Source organism: Arachis hypogaea, chromosome 17 (assembly GCF_003086295.3).
Source record: "Arachis hypogaea cultivar Tifrunner chromosome 17, arahy.Tifrunner.gnm2.J5K5, whole genome shotgun sequence".
Taxonomy (NCBI): domain Eukaryota; kingdom Viridiplantae; phylum Streptophyta; class Magnoliopsida; order Fabales; family Fabaceae; genus Arachis; species Arachis hypogaea.
The window spans coordinates 38,626,135-38,638,804 of record NC_092052.1 but is presented as its reverse complement, the minus strand read 5'-3'; the positions used below and the strand labels follow the sequence as shown (position 1 = coordinate 38,638,804).

The 12,670-nt window shown below is 34.6% G+C and overlaps 2 protein-coding genes across 2 annotated transcripts; one reads left to right on the top strand and one right to left on the bottom strand.

Annotated features, from left to right (window-relative positions):
- Positions 1-802: 802 nt before the first annotated feature.
- LOC112763178 (uncharacterized) lies at positions 803-1,732 on the bottom strand. The gene has a single exon (XM_025808914.1). It carries the CDS (start codon positions 1,730-1,732, stop codon positions 803-805), a length of 930 nt encoding a protein of 309 aa, XP_025664699.1.
- Positions 1,733-3,076: 1,344 nt separating this feature from the next.
- On the top strand, positions 3,077-3,910 carry LOC112767098 (uncharacterized). The gene is made up of 2 exons (XM_025812976.2): positions 3,077-3,407; positions 3,628-3,910. The coding sequence occupies exons 1-2, from the start codon at positions 3,252-3,254 to the stop codon at positions 3,751-3,753; spliced, it is 282 nt and encodes a 93-aa protein (XP_025668761.1). The 5' UTR covers positions 3,077-3,251; the 3' UTR covers positions 3,754-3,910.
- The last annotated feature ends 8,760 nt before the right edge of the window (positions 3,911-12,670 follow it).

The following is a 12,670-nucleotide window of genomic DNA, read 5'->3' as shown; positions in this document are numbered from 1 at the left end:
GTTGGTCACTTGAGAGCATCCGCCCTTGGATCGAAGTCGGCCAAGACTGGGAGTTCTTGATTGCTAATGTTGTGTACATGTGCTTGGACACTTTGGTTGGGGTTCTTGAAACTATTGTTGTAACATTGTCTGGCCTCACGAGCATCACTGTGAATGGTTGCGATGGTATCATCCTGCAAAGGGAACTTGACACAGAGATGAATTGTAGAGACAATTGCGCCGAACTTATTTAAAAAAAGGTTGGACAAGTATGAAATTATAAGGGCTGAAATAGTCAACAACTAAATATTGAATATCCGAAGTTTTTTTTATAATGGAGCCTCACCGAGTGTGGTTTGTAACCACACAGATCCCAATACCAGGACCCTTTCACCTAAAAAGCTGACCAGATCTCCCGTGGAAGGTTGGAGCATGTTGTTGCTTAGTTTCATCTTCTGGAAAGTGGAATAGAATAGAACGTCAGCACTGCTTCCGGGTCAAGTAGTACCTTTTTGACCAGGAGATCTCCAAGTTGGATGGAGATTACCACAGGATCGTCCAGATTTGTTGTAGTTGTATTGAAGTCAGAAGCTTGAAATGTCATTTGAGGAAAGTGTGAAGGCGGTTGAGGATTGTGTGGACTTGATTCTATTGATAACATAGCTCGGTAAGAACGTTTTCTTGCCGAGCTTGTTGCCCCGCCACCTACAAAAACTCCAGAAATATAGTTAATGACTCCTCTTGGTTATTCGGGGTGACTTGTGCTCGCCTTTTCTCTTTCTCGGCTATGTTGTCCTGCCGAGTTGTGGTCAGCAGTGGCGCGTCATTTCATATGGCCTCCGATGTATTTGTCGAGGTGGCCCTGTCGAGCTAGTCGCTCTAGAAGATCTTTGGTGATGACACACTCATCAGTAGTATGGTTGTGCTTCTGATGAAAAGTACAATACTTCGATTTGTCTGGACTCCTTGAGTCTGGATAGTTGCCGGCCTTCCGCGGAGGTTTGATTAATTTGGAATTGAGGATCTCCTTAATGATGTCGTCGCGCTTTGTATTGAACTGAGTATATGATTCATAACGGGGAGTTGGCTTGAAATTTTTCTTGCTATCCTGTGCTTTATCATCTTTTCTGTACTGGGGTTTCTCTATTTTCCGAGCTTGTAGGAGTTCTTCAATGTCAATCTGCCCTTTCTTCTTTTCACGGAACTCGGCCATAGTTTTAGGTTTCGCTACAGCAATAGCTTCCTGGGAATTTTCTGGTCGGAGTCCGCTTTTGATGGCGTGCAATTCCACTTCAGGGTGGAGATCTAGTATACTCATAGCCACCTTTGTGAAGCGCGTCATATAATCTTTTAGGATTTCATGCTGTCCTTGTTTGATTGTGTTCAAGTACTTAGAATCATGCAGGTAGATAGCTGATTCGGCAAAATGCTCCTCGAACAGCTTTGACAGGTCTCGAAAACGAGAAATAGAATCTGCAGGCAAAGAACAAAACCAATCAAGTGCAAGACCGTCTAAATAAGATGGAAAATAATGACATAAAACTTTATCAGATGCACCATTTACTATCATTATGGATGTGAACTTTTTGATGTATTTCTTTGGATCGCCTAACCCGTCGTATGGGGTTAAGGTGGTTGGTAGGGTGAACCTTTTGGACAGCACGAAGTTCATCACCTCGGCTGTGAATGGCCCAGGAGAGTCGTCGGGCTCGCCACCATCTTCGTTTTCTGGTCGAGCTTCTTCGTTGTGCATGGGTTGGGCTCCTTCATTCCGAGCAGTTTCGGAGACATGCGTTGGATCAAACTAATGTTCAGCTTCTTCGGTCCGCTCTTGACGTCCGTCATTGTTTTCAATCCGAGCATTATTTAAGTTAGCAATCTGATTCGCCATTCTTTGATTTCTTCCGCCATGCGCTGGTTGGCTTGTTGTAACTCGGTTACCATCCGAAGGAGCTCGGACGGTGTAGGTAGGAGTTGCTCAGCCATGGTTGGAAGTGCAAATGTTGAGGCCGATGAAAATGAAAGAATTATATTTTCGGCCCCACGGTGGGCGCCAATTATTCTTGTGAGAGTAACTTGGATGTGACCTCGGCTAGAGGAGTTGACGCCGAGCTTTTCCCTTTAACGCCGAACTATAAGCAGGGATGAGTCGGGCTCTTCGTCCAGAGAGATATTACGTTGTGAAGAGTATGAACAAAGAGGGAGTGTACCTGCAAAAGGCACTCTAATGCCTAAGTTAGTATATTGAATTCAACGTGTCCTTTTTAAGATAGAATATCATATCTTTATAGGTGAAATAAAATAGATTGGTTATATTTCCGTTGATCTCCTGAATTGAAGAGTAATGATTAAATTTTAATGGACAATGATATCTGATCGGACGTTTTGATTTCAAGATATAGTCTGTTGAACCTGTCTGTAACGTATGACGCCGAACTATAACATGACTTGCCGAATTATGATGTCGGATTTGTAGCAGTCGAATCAAAATATATAATTATATATGATCATTTTTGTATTCTTATAATATTTTGAAAAAAATGTTTGCATCAAAATTTTTTTATATGATATTAGGGAACACTAATCTGTAAGATAAAAATTTGAAAAAAATATTATATGTATATTAAAATTAATTATTATATATTTGTGTTAAATATATATTATTTAATTTATTTTTTAATATATATTTTATATTTTAATATATATTTTATTATATATTTAATTATATTAAATATATATTAAAATTAATTAAATTAATTATAAAAATAAAATATATATTAAAATATAAAATATATATTAAAAATAAATTAAATTATATATAAATATATAATAATTAATTTTAATACATAAATAATATTTTAAATTTTATATTATTGATTGATTTTGGTAACTGAATTTAATTTTCATAGTTGAAACTTGAACGGGATCATCGCAGTTTTAAAAATAAATCACTTAATCCATCATTTTAAAAAGTGAGTAATTAAATTGGCTCACTGGAATATTAAGGAAAAAGAAAAAAATGATGTCACGGGGCACATATAGTTGCCACGTAAAAGAGAGAAACCATCAGATTCTAGAAACGCGTTAATCTAATCGCAACCCCTTCCTTTTAAAGAAACCGCCTCCATCTGCAACTTTATCTCACTAGCTTCTTGCAACACTGTTACACTTCATTATTGTCTTTCAAGTTTCAACATATCCCATCTTAGAGAACTGAAAAGAGCTTAAGAGTTCTTTATAAAGGTAATTAGTTCAATTATTAGCAAATAGCAATGGAAGACGTTGGTTCTGCATCAACCTCGAGGACTTCAAATCATCATCAGAAGAATAAGAACTCGTTGTTCTCTCGCATGAAGAGGGGTTGCTTATATTTTGCAGTTTCGGTAGAAGAAAGTTTTAGATATGTAAAAGCCTTCTTCGTGGGTCAGGTAATTCCTAATCTAATTAACGAAACCCTTTTTCATTTGTAGTAGTAGTAGTATTAGTATCTAATATAGCACTCAAAATAATCAAACTGAAAAGTTCATCTATGCACCTAAAATATTAATTTAATGCATAAATTTATAAGACTTCACTCAAAATATCATAATGAGTTTTATTTATTGATTATTTATTGATTATATATTTGGGTGGTGTGTGGAAACGCAGTCAAAGGTAATTACAGCAAGAAATGAGAAGGAAGCAAGTGCAGCTGAACTTGAGGCTACAAAGATGCAGGTTGAGGCTGCTGATGCCGCTGAAGCAACCAAGAACAAACTCAATACAACAACTTAATTTTTCGTTTTCTCTACATACTATTCACTTTAAATAGCGTAAGGGATATATTTTTTTTTTCTTTTGATAAACATGAAATGTACAATATTTGAGGATTTAATGTCTAACTGTATAATTAGAAATGCGATTTAGTAGTTAATAATTATTCAGCTACCAATCAAGTTAGCATTATTTAATATTCAATTATGTTCGTCTTATACGAAAATAATTGATAAAAAAATATTAGTAAAAAATAGTTTAAATTTGTGATATTTAATATTTATTAATTATTATTAGAATTAATAAATATTAAATATGATCAATTTAAACGATTTGAGCTCATTTATTATTATTTTTTTAATATTACCGTATATAATTATATTAATTTCGGATATTTACTCTCCATTTTCTTGGCCAGCTACCATCCAAATTTCACAAAATTGAATTTGATGTTGATCTTTAGTATTTCTCAGCTGGACAAATGTAATTTCTTCCTTTCTATTTTCTTCATAAGATTCTGTCACTGTTTCGTGTTTTATACTCTCTTTTTATCTTATACGCCATTTCATCTTTGTTTTTTTTCATTGTTCTTTTTCAACTTTCCAGTTTTCAGCATCATTTAATTAAATTTTTTCTTTTGTTTCATCATTCTTCTCTTTCTATTTTCTCGTTCGGAAGAGCCATCACTATTTCATATTCTATTTTATTTTTTTAACCCATTTTACCTGTGTTCCTTTTTTAAATTGTTCTTCTTCATTTATTTTCAGTACTATTTAATTTTTTGTTTTATGTTATTTTCAAACATAAAAAATCATAAATTCTCCTAATTATCATTTAGTCTTCATTAGAAATGTTAGGACGTTTGATCATGTATTCATGTATCATTTTGTAATATTTTATTCATATATTTTTATTATTTTCTTAAAATTAATAATATTAGAGGTATATTAAAATTAATTATTAAAATATATTATTAATATAGAATATATATTAAAATATTAAATATATTAAAAATAAATTAAATTAATATTTATATATAAATAAAAATTAATTTTAATATTGAATTTTAATGTATAAATAATATTTTTAATTTTCAATACAGGATCGTTTGATTTCTTTTTCACTATTTCTATTCTATATAATAACTCAGTTATATTCTTACGATTTGAATGGTTTTTTTATCATTTATAAATTGTTGCAGAGTAATTGAATGTGTAAAAAAAATTATTTTTTTAAAATATAATCTATTTTTATTTGAGATTTAATTTTTTAATTTAGAATAATTTTTATATAAGATTTTTTTGATAATTTTATTTTTAATAAGGAGAAGAAAGAGGATCAAATAAATGTTGAACAAAATTAGAATAATCAGTTGTAAATAGAAATATTTTTTACATTTGACGTATTAAATTTATTTAGTGCGGGAATAATTTTAAAATAAAATCTCTTTTGGTTTAGTTTTTAAAGAGTTAATACTCAATTTAGTTTTTGAACATGTACATAAACTTTAGTTTATTCTTTAAAATTTTAATTATTTTTTTAGTCTCAAAATTTTATAAACGTAACTCACATTAGTCTTTTGGACAAATTTTGGCACAAAAATATTAATGAAGTGTTGACATGAATGACCAAATACATGCTATGAAACTTGTAAAACGATGTCATTTTGGTTTTGCCGTTCAAATTACTCAAAAACAACGCCGGATTACTTGCTTTAGCAGGAAAAAATTTCACTTATAAATACCATTTACCATTTTTTTTTGGCGATTTGAGTTCCAAAACAAAAACGACGTAATTTTATAGAGTCTAATGTGACATTTGGCTGTCCACGTCAGCGTTTTGTTAATGTTTGTGCATTATTGAAAATTATCCCAAAAGCTAACATGAGTTACGTTCGCAAAGTTTTAGGGACTAATAAATAGAGGCAATTAAAATTTTAAAAACTAAATTAAGACTAACGTATAAATTGAGGGATCAAATTGAGTATTATCTCATTTTTAAATGAGAAAAAAAAATGAGAATTGAAATTTTTAAAAAAATTCAAGTCATTTTTTTTTGTTCCATAACAAGAAAAAAATTCCTAATTCTTGAATAAATTTTAATTCGTAGCTTTCCAAACAAACTCTTAATTATTTTTTTAACTATTTATTTATCTGAATGATTAATTTGAAAATATCTGCATTTTGCGACTGAAGTTTCAAAGTGTCTAAAATTGTGTTCGTACATCAAAGTTCTAATAAAGCAACAATCACTAAAAGAAAGTCATTGGATACCGTCAAATTTACCAGTATAAATTTCGCCGGTAATTATTTATTGGTGGATTTTTTTGTCCGTTGTTAATTACCAACAGATATAAACTTAATTGAAAAAATTACGAAGGTTATTATCATCAAATTTTTTTTGATAAATCGTTACCGGCGAATTTAATCGACGGTAAATTCGACAATAAATTTAAATTTAAATTTTAAAAAAAATTATTTGAAAATTCATTATATAATTTTTAATATTTAAATTTAATAATTTCTAAACGAACAAATTTAAAGTTTTATAATTTCTTATAATAATTTACCTATAATTTTAGTTAAAAATTCACAAAAAATTTCAAATATTAAAATTCAATATTGAAGCTAAAAAAAAAAAGAGAATTCAATTAACAAAGAAAATCAAATTTAAAATGCACCAAATGTAACACCCTAACTATCAAAATGTCACGTTTCGAGTTGCGCCACTCTGATAGTTCGGGTATTACGACGACTCTTAAAATACTTTATACTAAAATATGAGCCTGTTTAAACTCTTAGACCGTATTTTTCAAAGACCATTTTCCTGTAAACATAAATTCATACTTACAATACAAATTACAATACTTACAAAGAATATATATATATATATATATATATATATATATATATATATATATATATATATATATATATATTACTTTACAAGCATTTCATATCAAAATCCTATCCCTCTTACAGAACTTGCAAAGTTAAAGGCGAGAAAAACATAAATACTAAAACAATACAAAAATATTGTGTAAACAGAAAAGTAATAAGCTCTTCCGAACTTCGTCGTCCATATTCTAAAAAAGAAAAGACCTGTAGGGGAGTGAGAACATCGTCCTCGCAAGTTCTCACTATAGGATTAGAGAATTGCTATAATAAGATACGTAAAAGTAAAACTGTTTTTAAAGCACAGTGATTAATAGCCGTCTTATATATCTTTTCAAAACTAAGGATTTATATTAAAAAATCTTAAATCCTTTTTAAAAGAGAAATCCATTAATTTTTCAAAAATCCAAAACCTTTTCTTTTGTATCAATTATTAAAAGTTTTTCCTAGATAGTATGAATGACCAAGCTGTTCAGAGCATAGGTTCATTTAGTCTATGCTGAACCAGTTTGATTTTTCATACTTTACTAAACCAAAAACATAAAACCACTCACGGCCCTTGGCCTATCATATAATCAATCACGGTCCTAGGCCCAAACAAATCAATCAACAACCAACTCACCACAATCCAACCAATTTCAGTCACAAACACAAGTAAGAAGGTTCAAATACAAACAAGCAGTTACATCTAGTAGAGCAATCAGCAGTTAAACATAATTATTCACATAGGCAAACCAATTACAAAATGCACACCCAAACAATGTAACATAGATGCATATGATGAATGCCTGCCCTATGGCTGATGAGTCTCATCTGTCGGTTATCAAACCAACCCGACAAGTCCGGCTGCTAAACCTTGGACTGTCTCCCGTCACGCATATTGGTGCAGAATTTCTAACCACAGATTAACCGGCAAGTGCACCGGATCGTACCAAGTAATACCTTACGTGAGTAAGGGTCGATCCCACGAGGATTGATGGAATAAGCAACAATAGCGTTTGATAGGATTAGTTAGACGAACAGAAAAGAGTGTTGAATATTTAAAGAGCATTAAACAGAAGACAGGGAAATGATTAATTTGGGAATAAAATATGGAGAAACAGTTAAGGCTTCAGAGTTATCTATTTTCTGGATTGACTTTTCTTATTAACTATTTCAATCATGCAAGATTTAATTCATGGCAAACTATTTGTGACTAGACCCTAATTCCTTAGACCTTCCTAGTCTCCTCTAAAATTCATCAACTGCCAATTCCTTGGTCAATCAATTCCAATTAGAGGGTGATGATCAAAATCCAGTTTATATGCCACAAGAATCCTAATTATCCAAAAATAAGGGGATTATATGTCACGTATCCCGTTAAATACAAACAATTAGAAATTCAGGATAATATGTTTTCAAGCTATTGTTCAAGTAAAGAGCTTTTGCAAGTTATACAAGAACTCAATTAGAACATGGGTCATACTTCCGTTCCACCCAAATTTATAAAATAAAGAACGAAAACAATTATTAAAAAATAAATCAAAACATAAATTAAAATAGAAAAATAATAGTATCAATCCATACAATAGACAGAGCTCCTAACCTTAACAGTGGAGGATTAGTTGCTCATGGAATATGGAATGTAAATTTGTATGGAATAATGTTGTGGAATGTTGTCTTGGAACCACCCTGTTGGGATCCCTTTTATAACTAATCATAATAAATTTAAAATCTAATTTCTAAATTTAAAATTAAAATAATATCTTTTCCTAGAATTAAAATTTGAATTTAAATTTGAATTAATTAACAAGTCTTCAACTGATGGGTGGGGACCACTTGATTTGTCCATTCTGCAGATCGCTCATGTGACGCGTCCGTGTCGTCCACGCGTTCGCGTCATTTGTGCAGATTCCAGTCCACGCGTTCGCGTTAGGCACGCGATCGCATCATTGCGATTCCCTCCATTCCGCGCGGCCGCGTGAGCCATGCGTCCGCGTCGGTATTCGCTGGTCATCTCGTTGGTTTCTTCTCTTTCTCTGCAGAAACTTCATTAAATCCATCCGAATGCTACCTAAAATAAATAAAATTGCACAAAAACTCAAAATAGCATCCATAGTGGCTTAAATATAATTAATTCTTAATTAAACTCAACAAATTACATGCAAATTCACTAGGAAAAGATAGGAAAGATGCTCACGCATCACAATACCAAACTTAAACTGTTGCTTGTCCTCAAGCAACCAAAACTAATATAAGCTTAAGATGTGAATTTGCATGAGAATGAGAGTTCGATTAAACCTATGTCTCTTCTTATAGTGGGGTTTACAAATGCAATCCTGAATAGTTTTGGCATCTCATTTTATCCTTTGAAGTTCAGAATGATTGGCATCCATAGGAACTCAGAATTCAGATAGCGTTATTGATTCTCCTAGTTCAGTATGTTGATTCTTGAACACAGCTACTTTATGAGTCTTGGCCGTGACCCTAAACATTTTGTTTTCCAGTATTACCACCGGATACATAAATGCCACAGACACATAACTGGGTGAACCTTTTCAGATTGTGACTTAGCTTTGCTAGAGTCCCCAGTTAGAGGTGCCCAGGGTTCTTAAGCACACTCTTTTTGCTTTGGATGACGACTTTAACCGCTCAGTCTCAAGCTTTTCACTTGACACCTTCACGCCACAAGCACATGGTTAGGGACAGCTTGCTTTAGCCGCTTAGGCCAGGATTTTATTCCTTTGGGCCCTCCTATCTATTAATGTTCAAAGCCTTGGATCCTTTTTACCCTTTGCCTTTAAGGGGTTATTGGCTTTTTCTGCTTGCTTTTTCTTTTTCTTCTTTTTTTTCCTTTTTCTTTAATTTTTTTTGCAAGGTTTGTGTTTTTCACTGCTTTTTCTTGCTTCAAGAATCAATTTTATGATTTTTCAGATCAATAGCATTTCTCTTTTTTATCATTCTTTCAAGAGTCAACAATTTTAACATTCATAAACTTCACTATAAAAAATATGCACTGTTCATGTCATGCATTCAGAATCACAGAAAATACTACCACATTTAAGTAAATAAGACTACTCTAAAAATTAAACTCAAATTCTCATGCACTACATCTGTTCTTCTTTCCTTTTGATTTCAAGTTTAGTGGGCAATACATGAGACATCTTTCAGAATTAAAGCTTTTACAGAAAAATTAAACTAGAACCTATGAATCTACTAATAAAGGATCATGCAATAAACAAAACAAAGTAGCAGGAAATCGGAACATACATAATAAAAGCGGGAGGGAATAAAAAATGAAAGGAACTTAACCACCTGGGTTATCTTAGCGGTCGTTTTATTCTTCAGATTGTGCTCCTCAGTGAAAATGATTCGCCTCCCTCTTGGTGCTATAGGAATAAACAGAAAACCTTTAAGCGAAGCATCAACACCAAACTTAAACTTTTGCTTGTCCTCAAGCAAACAAGAATTGAAAATAGAAAGAGACAAATATTAAGATGAAAGAAAAATAAAAGGATAAGAGAATAAGAGAGAATTAGGATTGGGAGAGAGAGAGAAAGAAAACTGGGCGGCGCAAGCGACGCATTCGCGTACGGCACGCGTACGCGTGGGTTGCAAATTTTTCATAATGACGCGGAAGCGTCAGGCACGCGTCCGCATGCCCTGGTTTTAGTGCGATTCGCGCGAAGCCAGCCGCGCACCCGCGCGACTTTCTGTTCGCATGGCTTGGGAACCAAATTTTCATTCGACGCGTGCGCGTCATTCACGCGCTAGTGTGGATGGCCAGATATGCAACTGACATGAACGCGTCAGTCACGCGTCTGCATGACCAAATTTGTGCTTTTAGCACACTTCTTGCCCCAAGCCTGCACAACTCTTTGCCCAAACGCTCTTTTACGTCGAATTTGCAGGTCACGCGTTCGCGTCGGTGACGCGTCCGCGTGAATGGCGAAAATCACAAACGATGCGAACGCGAGGAGTACGCGTTCGCGTGGGATCGTTTGTGCGAAAGGCATGAGTCCAGCGCCACTCCCGCGCAACTCTCTGTCAATTTTTATTCTTTACGCACACATGATTGACGTGTTCGTGTCAATGACGCTTGCGCATCGGGTGCCCTTTTTTTTATGTAGCTTGAGGTGTTTGGTTCCTAGAAGAACATAGCTGCATGATCAGAAAATTAGTAAGAACTCAATAAAAATAAAATAACTAAGAAAACTAATACTACGAAAAATAGCTAAGGATACAAAATTATCGGGTTGCCTCCCGACAAGCGCTTCTTTAACGTCATTAGCTTGACGGTCAGTTCTGCTAGTTCAGCAGATGAGTGGACCTCTGGCGATCAATCTCGCCTCCAAGGTAGTGCTTCAGCCTCTGGCCATTCACTGTAAACTTCCTGTCAGAATTCTCTTCCTGTATTTCCACATGACCATATGGTGAAGCTCTGGTAACCACAAACGGTCCTGACCACCGGGATTTTAGCTTCCCGGAAAAGAATTTGAGCCTTGAATTATATAGAAGCACTCTCTGTCCTGGCTCAAAAACTCTGATGAAAATCTTCTTGTCATGCAGTAGCTTGGTTCTCTCCTTATAGAGCTTGGCATTCTCATAGGCTGAATATCTGAATTCATCAAGCTCATTCAACTAAAGCATCCGCTTAATTCCTGCAGCTTCTGAATCAAGATTCAGGTACCTGATTGCCCAATAAGCCTTGTGTTCCAGCTCAACTGGCAGGTGACAGGCTTTGCCAGAGACCAACTGATATAGGGACATGCTAATTGGAGTCTTGTACGCTGTCCGGTAAGCCCAGAGAGCATCATCAAGCTTCCTAGACCAATCCTTTCTTGAAATACTGACAGTCTTCTCTAGAATCCTCTTAAGTTCCCTGTTGGAAACTTCTACCTGTCCACTTGTCTGAGGGTGATAGGGGATTGCCACCTTATGACGGACTCCATATCTGTGCAGAAGAGAATCCAGCTGTCTATTACAGAAGTGACTTCCTCCATCACTAATGAGTGTCCTTGGGACGCCAAACCGGCTAAAGATATACCTCTGAAGAAAGCTCATTACCACCTTGGCATCATTGGTGGGTAGAGCCACAGCTTCCACCCACTTGGACACATAATCAACTGCCACTAGAATATAGTTGTTTGAATGTGAGGGTGGGAAAGGTCCCATGAAATCAATACCCCATACATCAAATAACTCAACCTCAAGAATCCCCTGCTGTGGCATTTCGTGATTGGCAGGGAGATTTGTGGCTTTTGCACATCTGTCACAGTGCTTCATAAATTTTCTTGAATCTCTGAAGAGAGTAGGCCAGTAGAATCCGCTCTGAAGGACCTTTGTAGCTGTCCTTTCACCACCAAAGTGGCCTCCATATTCAGAACTATGACAGTGTCAAAGAATCTGCTGTGTTTCTTTATCTGGGATACATCTCCTTATTATACCATCTGAACACCTTTTAAAAAGGTATGGTTCCTCCCAAATGTAGTATTTTGCATCAGTCAATAGCTTCTTTACTTGTTGCCTGCAGTACTCCCTTATAATAAAATTCATGGCCTTATAATTTGCAATGTCTGCAAACCATGGAGCCTGCTGAATGAGGAATAATTGCTCATCTGGAAATGTCTCAGTCACAGCTGTGGGTGGTTGTACTCCTGCTTCAGGCTCAATTCTGGAGAGATAGTCAGTTACTTGATTTTCTGACCCTTTCCTGTCTTTTATCTCAATATCAAACTCCTAAAGGAGCAACACCCATCTGATTAATCTTGGTTTAGTATCCTGTTTGGTTAGAAGGTACTTCAAAGCAGCATGGTCAGTATAAACAATAACCTTAGAACCAAGTAAATAGGACCTAAACTTATCAACAACATACAAAATAGCTAATAATTCCTTTTCTGTAGTTGTGTAATTCTTTTGAGCATTATTTAACACACGACTGGCATAGTAAATGACATGTACAAGCTTACCATGCCTCTGTCCTAAAACAGCTCCTATAGCAAAATCACTAGCATCACACATTAATTCAAATGGTAAATCCCAGTCAGGGGGAGCTATAATGGGAG